Raw genomic sequence first — 17,492 nt, 5'->3', positions numbered from 1 at the left:
CTTAAGTATCACTTAATCAATGCTGTAACTTTCTTTCCCTGGGTCCATGTTATGGATTGCTCTGAGCAAAATAAAATCAGTAAGTGTTTACTACACTAGCTTATCCTCTATACTGAGAATGCCTAATAAAGTCCATTTTATTCTTAAATGGTTATCAGTATTGTAGATTTTTTAAAAAAATCTCTAAATAGTAAAATTCTGTCTCTTATCAAGGAGTTTGCAAAACCTGTCTAGCTGGGATTTTCTTGAGAGGCAAAGTGATATTAACAATAAAGGACTGTAAAGTCTTACAGACACTATAGAACTCTAATGTTTCATATACAATACACAAGGATTATTGTCCCCATATAGAAATACTTTACTATATGTAATGTATTACAGACCCATACTGGTGCTATTTTCGCAGTTCTCTGTAAGACCCTGATCCTTCAAGCTGCTTTTCGGGATGGACCATTGCACTTGTGCTAAGCCCCATTTCTTTAATTGATTTCCATATCAACAGAGAATGTAAACAGAAAATATATAGCACATTTTTAATTTTACATTGTACTAATGCTGTAAAACTCTTCATTTTCAATAAATATTTTCAAGCTGAATATATAAAAATTATTAGGGAGTATGTTTAGTGGTAAAAGCCCTGAATTGCATGTTAAATAATCAGGGTTCCAATTCCCTGTGCTACTAACTTCCTTTTGTGACATTCGCTAAATCAGCCTGGCCTCATCGACACTACAGTGATCTTTTGAAAGACGATCTTCCAGATGATTACATCTACATGCAAAAAAGAGTACTGAAAGAGCAATCTGCTCTTTCAAAAGGGAGCATCTGCACAGCCCCTGCTTTTATGAAACGGTCCAGGGATCAAAAAAATCTGGCACCATGAGAAGAGCTGTTTTGAGAAAAGGGCCCCCAGAGCATCTACATGTTTTTAAAAAGGCACTCTTCCCAATCTGGAAGCAGAACACAGCTTCTGGAAGAGCCGTGTTCTTTCTATGTTGGATCGAAAGAGCGCATTTTGTGTGTGCACATTCTGCATCTTCTTTCAGAAGAGTGCCTAATTTTCCAGGAGGACTTGTTAGGTCCCCTGTGTGCCTCTTTCTTAAACCATAAAAACAGTGTAATACTTACCTCACTTGTAAGGATATTGCAAGGCTTAATTCATAATTGCTTGTAAAGCACAGAGATCCCTGGATGAAAGGTGCTACAAAAGTACAAGACATGATTATTATTAGAATTAGAAACCACCATATTAATTTTGTTCTGTAACTAGAGTGCCAGTAACCTGAAGACTTCCCAAAAAAATCCAGAGTTTTAGTAGATCAAATTCAGTTGTGGTGTAACCTCTGGAATAATTAGAAATGTAGTGAAAGGCTAGTATTTGGCATTTGTTCCATAGATAAAATGAATCATTTACACATCAGGGAAGTAAAATGTTAATGTATCCCAGGAAAGTAACTACCAATCAAGTGTAAAAAAGCAGGCACCACACTCTGCCTTCCACCCAGGTCCTTGCAGTTGTAGTTTCTATTATATGCACCCTTCCTTGCTCCTTCCATGTCTTAAGTTATTCATTTTGCATTCCTCATGAATTCTAAACAGATGCAAGTTGTTTTTATACCCAATCTGTAAATCTACTTCATAGTTTGTCTTCTTTTGGCACAGAAGATTCCATACTTGCATTATCACTAAATCTGGCCCAGCTAATTTCTCTGAATCAGTTGCCTCTGTCGTCTTTACCAGAGATGCATCTCCAATTTTGTTTGGACAGCATATCTTCAGAATATGAGAGGATTCTTCTTTCCTATTGGAAATAATCTATAATCTTATCTGCATTTCAAAATTGCTCAATTTGCATCTCTGAAATTCCCATTTCACTACTGTACCATCTCTCAGCAAACAAACTGATTTCCTCTTCAACAGTCAAGTTCTAAAGGATCTTTCTTCTTTAGATAATCTATTTTTCATTTTTGGCATTTAACTTTGTGTAAGCTACAACTGCAAAAACATTCATTGTAAAACTACACAGAAATGTATCATCACAAACTATAAACTAGTACAGTTTGGTAGAGATTCACAAACCTTCTGAGTGAGCCCAAGCTGAGTCTGAATTAACTTGGTGGGGTTGAGCGTTTTGGGCGAGACCAGAGCTTCAACTTAATTTCATCTTATCTAGAAGTTATAACATGCAAGTTCACGATCAAAGAAAAGGGTTTCTACAAATTCCTACCAAATTAAACTGCTGAATTTCAAACAGCACCAGTATCAGCTTGGCAATCACAGCTGTCTGGGTAGCTCAGGAGACTGGATAACAGACCATAGAACCTCTGATGTCTCCAAAGTGGCAAAGCCACTTCAGGCCAGATTGGTAGTGACCAAAAGTAACCATTTGACAGTTTGATGGGTGGCCTGCATGAAATGAGTTTTGACTCCTCAATCTTGGATTCATTGACTAAAAAAATACACCACTACAATATGTCTTAATTAAGAATAATATTGGGAATTCCTAGCAGAGATTTTAAGACTGACTGGAAGTTTACAACATGTTCCAACAGACAACTTCATGTTTTCTCATGCATTGGAGGAGATTCCCATAAACAGCCAGAAAACCACCACCTTGTCTTCCTTCATATCTTTACTTAAAATTCTTCTCGGCTGTGATACCTAAGAAAACAAAAATTGTTAGGCAGTTGGTATATTGTGTGACCATTGCTTATGCTGATCAGTATTGTCTCATTTCTTCCTTGTGCACCTCTATGTTTGCTGTTTCCACCTGTTAGCTTGCAAGCTCTTGGGAGAAAGAACCATCTCCATTTTTTGTACAAAGTTTAGCAGAATAAGACGTTGGCATGTAGGTGCTTATGTACTACTAACAACAACAGGCATGGAAACTTCACTGTCTTCTCATCCCTCTTGAAATGGTACGATCAAATGGGGGTTCAGGTGCACTTGTAGGGAAATGGTAAAGTGATCAAATGACTTTTTTTTTCCCCCAAGACAGACTCGAGAAAGAAAAGCTTTCAAGAGCTCTTTCTCACCAACAGAAGTTGGTCCAGTAAAAAGTATTGTTTCATTCACATTGTCTCTCTAATATCCAGGGACTGAGATGGCTACAATATATGTTTTCAAGACAGTCTAATTTTTCAATGGCCCTTAAAATTTGGAGCCCTAGAATAGGACAGCTGAGGGGCCCTGCAGCAGGTTCTGTTTCCAGTATTTAGAAAAAGGCTAAAGACAGCACTATCCCAGAAGGCAAAAGAAGGGAATGTGAGTTGTGAATGAGCTTCCCAATCACCTTAAAAAATGGGGGAACTTGCATTAATGATCCATTTACTTTTTCCTTCTTTTAATCTTTGTTGGTCTTTCCTAATTTTGGGGAAAAATCAAATACATAAAAATAATAAAGATTAATGACTGGCCTTGTTTCTGCAGGACACTGGCCCATGGGAGATGTTGCTACAATTAGACTAATAGATTTATTGGAGCATAAGCTTTCATGCATCTGACAGTGAGTTTTTGCCCACAAAAGCTTATGCTCTGATAAATCCGTTAGTCTATAAAGTGCTACAGGATTTCTTGTTGTTTTTGCAGATACAGACCAACACAGCTACCTCTCTGATATTTGTTACTATTATTTGCTCCAGTCTCTTGCTTTCCAGACTGAGAGCATATTGTTACTCTGAAATAACAAGGACACTACCAAATTCATGGCCCATTTTTGTCAATTTAATGGTCACAGGATTTTAAAATTTGTACATGTCATGATTTCAGACATTTAAATCTAAAATTTTGCAGTGTTGTCATTGTAGGGGTCCTGACCAAAAAAGGAGTTTTGAGGGGGAAGGAGTATTACAGTACTGCTAGCTTTAGTTCTACACTACTGCTCATGGCAGCACTACTTTCAGAGCTGGATGAGCAGCAAGTGGCAGCTGCTGGCCATGAGCCCTGCTCTGAAGCCAGCCCCACTGCCAGCAGCAGCACAGAATTACGGATGCCATAGTAAATAATACCATGCCATCCAACCTTTATTTCTGCACTGCTGCCTTTAGAGCTGGACCCTTGGTCAGCAGCTTCCACTTTCTAACTACCTAGCTCTGAAGGCAGTGCAGAAGTGTGGCAATATTGTGAACCCCATGCAACCCACATGAATTTTATTCTATAGAATAAAAAGCACACAAAAGACCAGATTTCTTGGGGGAAGAGCTGATTTCACAGTCCGTGACATGTTTTTCATGGCTATGAAGTTGGTAGGGCCCTAGAAATTACCACTGATGACTGCTTGTTTCCAAGCACTCTCCTCCTCCCCTCAAGCCACAAAAGGGCATTTTAAGAGTCTGGGATTTCTGTGCAGCTCAGAAAAGTTTTAGAAGGTAGCGTGGGGGAAATGTGAGGTGTTTGACACTGTGGTTACCTGGCCTAGAGAGTGGGCTTACCACCTGGGGAGGAAAGCAAGAAATTCAGTGGGGGAAACTTCCCACTTGTTTTCCAGACACCCTTCCCTCACAGTTTCATAAACTCCAGACTCCTTTCTTTCTCTATGGAGGAGAACACCTACCTTAATGAAGGACTTACAGGCCTGTTCCCACTTCAAATTTGTAACCTGAGTACAATATGACCTGATGCTTCTAAATCCTTGAGCAGTCCAGATCATGCAGTCCTAGGAATTTGAGAGCCCCACTGAGTCCACAAGTAATTGGACAGACAGCAGGCATTACAGAGTGGGTGATCCAACACTTAACTCCACCTGGTATAAGGCAGAGAGAGGCGAATGAGTAAGTTGGCTAGCCAGCCAATAATGTACTTCTAATACATTGAAACTAGGATGAAACTAGAGTCACTACAATCAGACATTGATACACCAAAATATCCAGGATTTTCTTCATAGAAAACATTTGCAGGCAAGAATGCCCAACTATGCAAATAAAACAAATCAAGACTAAAGCAGATTTGTAAATTATTTGCATCTTTAAAACAAGTTTTAAAACTTATATACACCAGTAAAAAATTTCTACCAACAAAGTGTAGTTAATATGGACATGTGTCCTTAACATACCTTCAAATAAACTTAAATCACTAGAAACTCCCTCCCTTCCAAAGTTTAAGCTCCACAGGAAACTTAGGCATTACCAAAACTTTATGGAGAGACATTAATTCTGAACATTTGTATTTCTAGTGTCTCAAGCTGTTAAAATGCTTTTTCATGCTTGTATTTACTAGTACTGAGTACCGGCGACTCAGCAGCTCGTCATAGGATTGGCTAGGGGTGGGGGCCAGGGAGCCAGCCGAGCACCAGCTCTCCCCTTTTATTAACAAAAAGAAGACACTGTATAGATCTGTGTATATAAAAATATATACAGGTATCATTTTATGTCATGCTATATTTTCACACCCAAAATAGTGTGGTGCAGAAGCAGCGCGTCACTAGAAGCAATACTTACAGTCCAACACCAATAAAAGAACAATTAATAATGTATTTGTTGTTTGCCCAAAATTGCAAGGAAACTAGGAACGAATGCTTATGCACTCACCTGGTCAAACTTCCCCTTGTTTTTTTTTTTTTAAATCAAAAATTTTTATTTTTTCTTGCTGTTATAGCCATTTTTATGACTCTTGTGTTCCTTTCACCGGCAATTGCAGTCGCACTCTGCTACAACTGTCTAGCCTTTCCTGTGTTTGAAGCATGGTTCTCTGCATAACAGAATCAGGAAATGGTCATAGGAATTGGACCTCCTCATCCTCTCCACCTATATAGAAGTTTCCAGATAAACTCCACCTTTTGGGGAGGAGTCAGGCAAAGTCAGATAAATTGAAGACAGGGAGGGAAGAGTGCTTGATCAAGAGATGTTCTTCAATCTAACAAAAGAGACATAGAAAATAGAATCTTACGCTTAAAAAGTACTGACTGATGGGGAGTCAGAAACTTTGTGGGTTTCCAAATTAAGGGCTTGTTTATGCCTGATATTGTTCCTGATTAATTCCAAAAACCAGATGCAAAGACCACTTAAATAAATAGGAATCTATCCCCAAAATTAAACTGACTTTACATCACACATTCAGGGAGCATCTTAGAAAATAAAAATAAGGTGATGAGGTATGTGTAGCAGGGTAATGTGTGCTGCATGATATTTGGAGTTACAGGCTCAGGGTTTATGTTATTTTTTATTTATATCTGATACTCATCTGCTGTACTTTTCAATGGTAACTTTGAAGTGTTTCTGACAATTAACAATACTTCCTTGTTCAAAAATCTGTATTGATGACAAACATTCAGTAGAAATCCTTTTTATTCTCTGAGATATAACTCAAGTTTAAAATTATTAAATAGTGGTTATGCTATACTATAATAATTTGAGTGAGTTTTGGAGTTATGCGTTTCAAGAGCAATTGCAAAAATGAGTGTTCAGAGAAACCTCATATACCAACATCAAATGGGGACAGAGAAAAATGAAATTACCAGATTTTGTGGAGGACCCTGGTATATATTGTTCTGAATATGTAAGCCTTTTTAATACCGATTTGCCTATTTCAGCTAGGGGGCTGGTTTCTTAAAATTATTTTGAAACTGACATAGTCAAACCAGTACAATCCCTTGTTTGGACAGAGTTTTACAGCACCTGCATGTTTATATCTGGACTTGACCTATTGAAATATAGCAGTGTAGTTAAAACAATACATTTGAGCATTGTGTAGAAAAGGCCTAAAGGAAACACACACAGAATAATCCCTACAGATGGGTGCAGATGAACCTGGTGTGCTATGGTGACATCAGAGCATCCCAATAGTAATAATCCTCAGACAACCCAATTTAATATGCCTTTAGATTTGACCCCCCAGTCCTGCATGGTCTGTGCCTGGGATTCATATTCATCCACTTGCATAGTAAATAGTCTCAGAGGGATAGCCATGTCAGTCTGTACCTTCACCAAACAAAGCAAGTAGCCCTGTAAAACCTTAGGCTAGAGAGTTTTGTCAACAACACCGGCGTTTTGTAGACAAAACCCCCAGAGCATCCACATTCCCACGGCGTTCTGTTGACAGTAAATCAACAGAACGTGGCACTTCTGTCAACAGTGTTCTGCCACTCCCCCATAAGGCAGAACACCTCTGATGACAGATTCTGTTGCCAGAAAGGTGGTCTAGACATTCTGGGGGCCCTCTGCTGACAGACAGGGCTTCCAAGACAGTGGGCAACCCTGTCTGCTGTGCATCTGGTTGGCTGTTTTGTCAAGAGAGAGGCCGGGCAGTCTCTAAGCCCTCTGTCAACAGAGGGTATCGCTCTTTTGATCCGCTTTGCAGTGCGGACATGATCTGTTGACAGAAGTTTTAGAAACACGTGAACAGATCGCTCTAGTGTAGACATAGCCTTTAAGTCTAGCAAATTTATTTATTAGGTAATGAGCTTTCACGGTAAACTGGGTATTGCCCCCCAAAGCTCATTACCTCATAAATGTGCTGTACTCTAAGGTGCTACAGGACTGCTTACATTCATCCACCGGCTTCCATGGCCCTAACCAGTCTGTCACTGCCAAGCCCGGCGGTGAGGAGCGCGCCCCGTAGCGTTGACCTCGAGCAGGGCTCAGGGAACGAAGGGCCGACCCCGCTGCACGTCCACACTAACTTTCTCCCCTGGTTAGCGCTGTCTAGACCTTCCCGCCGCAACCTCTATGGTACCACCCCGACCTGCTTTCTGGGCTTGCTGCCTGTCATCTCTATGATCTTTCCTCTGTCCCCATCTCTATGGTGCGCGCAGCTCGCCGGGTCCAGCGTGTGATTGGCTGGGAGAGGAGTTCTCGCGACACCATAGTTGTAGCCGGAGTCCCGGCTGAGTGAGGCGGTGGAGTGGCGCCTAGGTCTCCGCACCGGAGCCAGCCGCAGTGGCTCGTTCGGTAAGATGGCGCCCGTTGGCCTTTTTTTTCCTCCCCTGGTGCGATGGGGCTCGGGCGGCGGCGCTCGGGGTTCGAGCCCGGCTCGGGTAGCGCCAGAGGAGAGGGTGCGAGGCCTGCGGGTGTTGGAAGAAGCGGCCCCGGACCTCGCGGAGCCTTGCAGGCCGGGCCCACCCCCAGAGGAACAGCGGGGCTGAGGAACGCGCGCTTGGTAGGGCTGAAGAACCCTTCAACGTCTTGGAGCGAGCTGGGGCTAGAGACCCAACCGGCCCGTGTGAGGTGTGGGGGGTAAGGGCCGGGCAGCCGGTGTGAGGGACGGAATGCGCGCCGCCTCGGAGGGCGACTGGGTGCCGGGGGAGTGTGGAGGGGAACGCCTGTGTGGTGGCGTGTTGTTATGGGGGGGAGGGAATTACACCGTGAGTGGGTTTCTGTTCCAGTGGCTGGTCTCAAAGAGAGTTCAGTTCCCCCTTCCACAACTTTTTATTGAACCCCCAAAGAAAGTATGTCATGACTGAGCTGGTCACGCTGTTGTTGAAGGCAAGTAAGGTTTAACTTTTCTTTGCCTGCTGGTGTTTGTGCCAAGTAAGATAATTTTTTATCCCTTATAGTGAAAGTTCAGAATGAGTTATGCAGAAAAACCAGATGAAATCACAAAAGATGAATGGATGGAAAAACTCAATAATTTGCACATCCAGAGAGCTGATATGAATCGCCTGATCATGAATTATCTTGTTACAGGTAACAGTGAGCCATGCATGTCAATATTAAATTTAGTGGGTTGGTCTCTTTTTAGATTATCTGATGTTTATTTTAATAAACAAAATTCATCCTTACTAGAAGGACCTGTGAAATGTTGATATTCTAGAAATCACAGAAAATTTAGGTAATAGTTTCTGCGATTTCTAGAATTGACAGAAAATGTGGTTGATCATTTAATAAAAAATAGTTGTACATTTGGAAAAGGGAAAAATAAGTTCAGTACTTTCTTATTTCTTTTAATAGTGTATTACTCATACTCTGTTAGCATATTATTTTTATGAAGTAAAGTTGTAGCTCCTCAGACTTTTTTGATTTTGACAATGTCATTTCTATCGATTTTATCCAAAATGTCTTTCCTGTCTGTTTTGATCTTAGCTTTTCTGTGAAAAAAGCTGTTTCCTTCATAGCATTCCTTGTTTGGAACACTGTTACCCAAGACAACATAGAACTTGATAGCACATCTTTGGTTATAGTATCTTCCTTAAATTCGGAAAATTTGATGGCCTCTACAAATGTCATTTGTACATCCCTGAACAAGCTGCCTCTACTCTTTTTTCATCACAGAGCAGGAGGAATTATGAGAAACCACCTTTAGCTAATTTGGTTGAAAGATCAGACTAATTATGAGGAAAAATTCTTCCCAAAACTGCTCATGAATACCAGAATATTTAACATGATAGGCATTAAGAAACTGCAACTTGAGAAACGAGAAACTCCTCAGACATTGTCCTTTGGTCATGTGATATATTAATTCCATGGCCAGGTGCACCGTAGTAGAGATGTTCATACTTATCAAGTGTACCTCCCAGTTTGTGTTCATGTGCAGCTGGAATTTGAGCAATGGGAGATGCACTAGAGTGACCATGCCAAGTTTGTCATGTATTGTATATATGCATACAAAGAGAGTGCATATATAGTTTGGTGACCTTTTTCCTGATGAAAAGAGCCTTCATATGGTGTGCAGCAAGAGCTCAGATTCTCATGTTTATGCTAATTATAAAATAGGTGTGACTCTTTATACAACAGATGAACACAATTGTTGCTGTCATGTTTCCTGCAAAAGGATAACCATTCCTAAATATGTCCAACAAGATCTAATGCTCAACTTGAATCCTTTCCATTGAAATTTTATTTTATACATTTTTTCTCTTTGCACACAGTTAAATGTAGGCTTTTTTTGAAGAGACACGAACTCTACAAATTTAAAGAGAATTAAACGTGATGTTTTCCTACAATTATGCATCTTATTTAAATTAGCCTTTCTGAGAGAGTTAGAAGTTCATGTATTTTTAATCATATAATTATATATTTATAAAAATGCCTGTTTCATTGAGAAGATTCCAGATAGGATTGCCTGGACATCTTAATATATGCTTTTTGCTTAGTTTATTAAATAAAAAATTCAGAAAACAACATTATATGGAAACAGTGAGGTTCCAGATATCAATGGTCTTTTATCGTAAGGTTTTACTCCAGGTGCCTCAAAGCTCGATGGGGTTGTTATTAATCTGGTGCAGCCCAGCAAGTCTACACCCATGCAGTGTCTCCTCCTGACCTCAGGTCTGATTTTTCAGGGTTTCATGTGCAGGGATTTTATCTTTGAGACTGGCTATGTGACCAAGAAGTGCAGCTGGTGGTGACTGATGAGGGCTTCAGTTCTCACCAGGCCAGTTCAGTAATATGTTCCTATTAATTGACAAAATCAAACAGTATTATGTCCAGTAGTTCCTGCTCGCAACACGGAAGAAATGCATTCAGTCTCTTAACGGTTTTGTTTAAGCAAAATCTGTGTTTTACATTAATAGAAGACAATTGGAAGTATTCAGGTTTGATAAATCTGTACTTTGGTATATAGCTTATTAAATACAATTCGAAGACCATCTATTTTTAAATTTCAGAGGGCTTTAAAGAGGCCGCAGAGAAGTTTCGGATGGAGTCTGGAATTGAGCCTAGCGTTGATCTAGAGACTCTGGATGAAAGGATAAAAATTCGAGAAATGATACTGAAAGGACAGATTCAAGAAGCCATTGCACTCATAAATAGTCTCCATCCAGAACTGTTAGATACAAACCGCTACCTTTACTTTCATTTGCAGGTAAGTTTCAGTAATCACTTTATCTTGTAACTGGAATAATTGAAGAAAGGATGTAAATGTCTGCATTCACTAAAGTGATGGGGATGTGATTTTTAACTGTCTCTTTCTAAAACATTCTAGTAAGGAGAAGTCTTAGTTTATGGCATGGAATGCAGCTTTTAAAGTGTATTTTTAGTTTGATGTATTCAGTAATAGGTAAGAGGAACATGATTAGGTCATGCATATGATTTATGAACTCCAAAATTATTGTTGATTAGTCACGTCTTCTGGCAGCTATTACAAAGTTTCTTCTTGAAAACATGTCCTCCAGGTTTTTAATTCCAAAAATAGGATTGTTGAACTAATAGAACAGTTAAAGAATGCGTTTTTGTGTTTTAGTAATGCCAAAATACTGGTTCAGTACTGCTTTGCTAAGTAATATGTAAGAAAAAGAATACCTATAGCTTAACACATTAAACATCACTTACATCTCCATCAAATAATCTTGCTTTGTTCCTCATGCATGTAGCAGCAGCATTTGATTGAACTGATTCGACAGCGTGAGACAGAGGCAGCCCTGGAATTTGCTCAGACTCAGTTGGCAGAACAAGGAGAGGAGAGCAGAGAATGCTTGACAGAAATGGAGCGCACCCTGGCATTGCTTGCCTTTGATAATCCTGAAGAATCACCCTTTGGGGATTTGCTCAACATGATGCAGAGACAAAAGGTAATATGTGCTCAAATGAAAGCTTTTTCCACGTTTATTTGTCTTTGGGGATGCTAATATTAACATATTTTGTGCTTAATTACTAAATACTTATAAACTGGTAGGGAGAACAGACATTTCTAAAACTGAGACTTCTGTTATAATGTAACAGCAATAATTTTTGAACATGTAATAATTTTGTAATGTAGACATCCTCAATTTGTGAAACAAGGGGGCTCATTTTTCTGTCTACAAAATCTATAACTACAGTTTCCTCTTTTAGAGATCAGAAGTTAGGACAAGCAAAAACTTCAAGGTGTTCAGAATGATGCTTCTATTATTGTATAGCTCTAGAAAACAGGATGTTTCCATTTTACTGGCTTTTTATCCACTTTTGAGTGCAAATCAGAATTGCTCTTTCAGGATTTGTTTTTAATATTCCTTGGTTTTCCTCATTTTGACTGTTTTTTCCTATGTCTTCTGGTGTTGTGCATTAGAATTTCCTTAGATAGGGAAGGTAAGGAAATTGTAGACTTTCTTATGGGATGGCTGTAAAGAGAACTGTTTTCCCCCAGAGTATTTTTTTTACAGACTGTTCAATTTTATATGTGGGGGAGGGAGGGAAAGAATAGCCGTTATTGTAGAAAGTGGTAGTGGAACTTCAAAAGTTCACGATAAAAATTGTGTTCTTGGACAGCCAAAAATGCTACGGTGATGTGATAATCTAGGTGGTGAATTTGCTCTAATTTGTGCTTCTGGATTATAGTCCATAGTGGATTGCTCCACTACCAGGTTCCTGGAGCACATTGCATTCTGGCCTAACCACCTCATTCTCAAACTTCCTTTACACTGGATGGTTAATTTTTTTTTCTACAGGGTATTAAATTTGACCTAAAGTAGCAGTTGAGGATTGCTTATCTGGCATAAGGCTACCATGCCAGCCCTGATGGGTCCACAAACAGTGCACAGTGTTCTTCAGTTAATAAATTACTATTCTAAATTTAATATTTTTTTTTCTAGGTATGGAGTGAAGTTAACCAAGCTGTCCTAGACTATGAAAATCGTGAGTCAACACCCAAGTTGGCTAAATTATTGAAACTACTTCTGTGGGCTCAGAATGAACTGGACCAGAAAAAAGTAAAATATCCCAAAATGACAGACCTCAGCAAGGGGACAATTGAGGAACCCAAGTAAACTATGTGCAGAAGGACACCAAGCAGTCTTAATACTGCACAGTATATGTTTATCAGTCTGTGACTGAAATATTTTTACTACCATACAGCACTCAACAATTCAGATTTTTTTCAACGAACATCTTATTTAAGGGGAGAAAAGTCCCTTTTAAATGCTGCGAAAATTGCATTGAAAGGCGCTGTATCTCTTTGAAAGTCTGACTTAGGCTATGCACTATCATACATTTTTTAAAAAATCCAATTAAACAGAAAAGAAAAAAATGGCATTTTTAAAAAGTACAGTGCTGAAGGTTTCTAAGTGGCTACTGATGCTTAGTTTAGTGGCCAGTGAGTTAAATGGGGTTAACTAGTCAGATAAGTTCAGCTCTCTCATTTGACATGTTTATAGATCAGTGAATATTTTCTACCTTATGTTAAGTTACAGCAAGATATGCATTTCCCCTTAAAACTAAAAACTGGTTAAGCTTCTATCTAAAAATTTCTTACTGTACGGCCAACCTTTTGCATAGGAAATAGTGTATAAACTTGTAAATCATAATTTAAGGGTGATTTTCCTTGTTTCTGACTCTTTGGTGCTTTATTTATATGGTGAGAGTTATGTTCACAGTGGATCAGTGACCCATCTTTTCACAACTAGTATTGCTGGAAATAAAAGTTTCTTTTTAATTTCAAAAATGACCAAAATGGCTTCCTGAAATAAGATATTAAATCATATATTTAAGTAGGGTTTTGGTATGGATTATTCAGGGATTTTTTCCACTATTAAACTTTCATCTCCACTCACCTGCACTGATGTCAGATGCTTACAATACCCTTTCTGGCCACTTGTGTATGGCTTGGTTAGCTGAAGTCTCCTTGGTGATGTGTGGGGGAAGGGAAAAATCCTAGACTTTTTTTTGCAAGTGTCTGTCCTTATGTGGGGGTGTCCACGTTTGTGGACTAGCTTGCGTGATTCGCAGGTGGGTGTCATAATTTGTACTGTGCTTGTGGTAACCATTCTTTTGGGATGTTATGTCTTGGATGAATGGAACAGCAACTTTACAAAGCCCCTTTACATGCTCCCAATGATTTCATATCTTTCTGTAAAGATGTAGTTCGTCGTGACAACTGTACTATTGCTCATTGGCTGTATTCAGTTAGATATATTATAACTTTAATGCTTATACATGAAGCTCTAATTTTCTTTTTCACTGAATTGCAGTCTTCTGCATGTAAGAGATTATGCTTGATGTACGTCTTAATTTTGCATTATTTCATATATCTAGTAGTATTCTGTACTGACCTTGCCAAATGGAGATCTAGATTTTTAAAAGCTATACATCTGAGTTATTATAAAACTGCTGAACCAATTTGGGGGAGAAAATATAGTATCATAGTGCACTGGCAATTTACACTGTACCCTTCCTCATATGGTAGCTATTACCCTGTAGATTGAAATTACTTAGTTTCCGCTTAGTTTTCTCTGGAAACTTATGAATTAAACTGTAAAAGTTTTGTAGATACATGACTTAGAGAAAAACAAAACCTGCATTATTGTCAGCACTGTTTAATTGTGTGTAGCAATTTTGGGGGGAGACAGTTGTCTTCAAAACAGCTATAGAGATGCCTCAGTGCCAAGGTTAGTAAAGGGGTGTGAGATTTTAAAAAAAAAAAAAAGAAAAGTCTGATCTGTCCTATTTTACTACTGATGGTTTTGTTGTACATCCTGAAGCTTTCGTCATATGTAGCTCTTATAATTCGTACAAACTATAATAAGCTTTCATGGGCCATCACCTGCAATAACAAGCTGGCTTTTTTCACTGTAATTGTTTATTCTAACAATTTACTGGAACTGAGAAGATAAAAATTGTTTTCAGTCACTTGCTGTTTTTCAAAAAGTATAATATTTTTAGTTGATGTGGCTAGTGTAATTTTGTTCCATAACAAACTGCAGAAATTAAATTTGGGTTTGCTCTAATTTCTTCATGAACAACCAATCAACTTTTCCTCCAGTCTGACACTTTTTGTGCTGAATATTGTCTGAAGCTTTTCCAGGAGGAAGTGGAAACTGATGCATTTTTGTGGCATAACTAGCATTTTTCTCTATGAGAAATGCGATATTACTGACCTGGTTGGAGAGTTCGCCATACTTTTAGAATGCTGCATTAATTCCATATAGTCTTGGGCAAAGTGCATAGATTGCTTATTTTTTTCTCCATTAAAAATAAAATGTTTTCTAAGGGGTTTAAATATAACATTTTAGTAAAGGGTTATTTGTTTTTTATTAATAAACCACATTGATGAGCAGCTTTAATCTGTAAAGTCTATCTGCAAGAAAATATTCAAAAGCTATGCATTATACAGAAAGCATAAAGATAGTCATTATGGTACTTCTAGGGATCTTTATATTAATGTATATAATTTACATATACAAATATAATATATACTCTGAAATATTCTTGAATGATAGGTACTGTGAAACATAACTTATGGAAATACCGTATACAGTAAATGCAGATGTGAGTACATGAATGAATTTTTTGTTATGCATGAGAAGTGTCTTATTCAGTGACTACTAATTAATGGATTTTGTTATATCCCTCATTGTTAGATAATCACTTTAAATACCACTTTGATCAGTTTACTGTTAATGTAAATACATTGTTTTGTTCCACTTCACATAACAAAATGGTCTGAAGATGGATTTCTTTGATTATGAAAGATACAGCAGCATCTAACATGGTCTGTTCTGAACACACTGTTGGAAAACAAATACAGTAAATGTGTAGCATTATCCTTGCTAAATCTTTTTCATTGTTGAAAGCAGATTTGTTTTATTAGTGATGTGAACACAATCAAGATGCAAAAGATTCTGCATTGTACACCTGTCTTGTCGAGTGCATTCTGATTAAGATATAAGCTTCCATTTTCATGATTAACTAGTTAATTGTTTCTGCATTTTGGCTATTCTCATAATTGGAATTTGCCAGTCAAATGTGGAATGTAAACAGGTGCTTGCTCCTGTAATTCAGTAGTTTTCTATAATGGGGGAGCAAATAGTGGATCTGCATATGTATGAAGTACTGAGAACCATTTCAGTCTCACATATTACTATCTGAGAACTGACTTTACTATATAGAAAATGGTGGTTAGATTATAATTATTACCTTGAATTTTTGGAAAGATGAATGTATATAAGTAATACTTGTACGTAAAAGAAGGCTATGTGGAAAGCAGACAGGTGAAGTTTTTAACAGCTAAGTACGTTCTACATAACTTTTTAAAACAGGATTACCACTTTCTGTAAACCACATGAGGAAACTACAGCAAACAAGGAGAACTTATTTTCCCCCTGCATGGAAGATGGGAACAAATGTAAAATGTTAATTATCCTATCATAGAGTGAATTTTGTTTGCTGAAGTTGTAAAAATTCCTCTGGTTTGTACATTTACAAGTGCAAGTTGAGAATAGGTTTGCTTGTCTTCTAGAGCTATGTGTTGCTCAGTTTCTTTACACTACCTTAATACCCATTTTTTTACAGAAGGTTTTAAACTGAGTAGGAGAGTGATCTAGGTAACATGTATCTGGATCATTATTGCCTTGTCCTTTTAAAAACAAGGCTTTTTTACAGATCACCTAGTGGAAGAATACGGGGAAAAGACATAATACTGGAATTCACAAAAGCTTTAAAGTGTAACAAATTGTTTGACATACTTCTGGTATTGGCTATATTGAATTGTAATTGTAATCTTAGTGTATACCTGGTCTTCAAGTATTAATATAATAAGCTTTCACTTGGTGTAAATTGTTCTTTGTTTGCCTTATCTACACTTTCCCTTGCAGGTATCCTTTTTTTAAAAACTAAACAAAAGAAACAAGATAGAATACAGTAAGGTGCAGAGTTGTTAAACAGTACATATTTTTCTGCTTCAGCAGAAGAGGTTCATTACAGAAATAAGAAAACATGGAAGATAAGATATTGGACATAGTCCTACCCATGATTATTTGCATTCACAAAAGTGACTAAAAAGAAAACTTGCTGAGATCTTGCTCAAAATCAGACTTTATGTGAATGTAATGCTTTTAGACTGAGTACTGGGCTGTGAACTCATGATAGGTACAGTCTAGCATAACTGCAAACATCTCCATGGTGTACTTCCAGTATGTCTGACCCCCATTCTGAGAAAATATCCCTAGCAATTACACAGTATTCCCACTTGTAATCAATTGCTTCATTAGGGAGTTTGCCTGTGGGCAGATATCAGTGAACAACTGGATTTATTCTGCAGACTTTGCATGTTGATCACTGCAAGCTTGATCATTAGTTTCGTCCAGGTCTTCAATGACCTAGAGGTGGAAGGTTTCTCCTTTTAGTACATCTATTGAAATTCTCCCTCCATTTATCTAAGCATCACAGTTCAGTGCCGCAAGCTGTACTAGGTTTTAAAAGAGTTTCTGCCTTGTATGGGTGTGTAGCCTATACCATAAGCTGGCCTTCAGTTAACTTTATATTTTCTCTGCCAGTACTCCAACTTGGGGAACATAGGCCTTGCTTATTTTGAAAGTAAAGCTGCTTTTCATGTTAAATCAGGTATTTAATGGAAAATAGGTACAGCTATGTTTGTTTATTTTTGTTTTACACACAGTTCCCTGACCTCCATAGGATTACAATTTAAAAGCCACATTGTTACCCTTAAACAGATGGGCCATGTCTACACAAGTGACTTTTCCTGGCAAAACTGAGCTTTTGTTAGGAAAAACTATGGAGTGTCTACATGCAAAATGCACTTTGTTGACAGTTTATAATGCCTCTCCCCACAGGTTTCAGCTGACAAAACAGCCATGTAGATGCTCCAGGCTCCTTTTATTGACAGACAGGGCTTCCAGTTCACCAGGCAGC

At 38.2% G+C, this 17,492-nt stretch overlaps 1 protein-coding gene across 1 annotated transcript; it reads left to right on the top strand.

The window, feature by feature from the left end:
- The first annotated feature begins 7,807 nt into the window (after positions 1 to 7,807).
- GID8 (GID complex subunit 8 homolog) lies at positions 7,808 to 14,503 on the top strand. Its single transcript, XM_075011472.1, has 5 exons — positions 7,808 to 7,883; positions 8,489 to 8,618; positions 10,538 to 10,734; positions 11,243 to 11,440; positions 12,440 to 14,503. The coding sequence occupies exons 2-5, from the start codon at positions 8,501 to 8,503 to the stop codon at positions 12,611 to 12,613; spliced, it is 687 nt and encodes a 228-aa protein (XP_074867573.1). The 5' UTR covers positions 7,808 to 7,883; positions 8,489 to 8,500; the 3' UTR covers positions 12,614 to 14,503.
- Positions 14,504 to 17,492: the final 2,989 nt, after the last annotated feature.

Source organism: Carettochelys insculpta, chromosome 17 (genome assembly GCF_033958435.1).
Source record: "Carettochelys insculpta isolate YL-2023 chromosome 17, ASM3395843v1, whole genome shotgun sequence".
Classification (NCBI taxonomy): Eukaryota; Metazoa; Chordata; order Testudines; family Carettochelyidae; genus Carettochelys; species Carettochelys insculpta.
This window is presented reverse-complemented; position numbering and strand designations above follow the sequence as displayed.

Bases quoted from the DNA above. Each gene is read 5' to 3' on its own strand.
- GID8 (XM_075011472.1), top strand. From the start codon at position 8,501: ATGAGTTATGCAGAAAAACCAGATGAAATCACAAAAGATGAATGGATG. The intron at 8,619-10,537 runs GTAACAGTGAGC...TTTAAATTTCAG, and splicing joins CATGAATTATCTTGTTACAG to AGGGCTTTAAAGAGGCCGCA. The intron at 11,441-12,439 runs GTAATATGTGCT...TTTTTTTTCTAG, and splicing joins ACATGATGCAGAGACAAAAG to GTATGGAGTGAAGTTAACCA.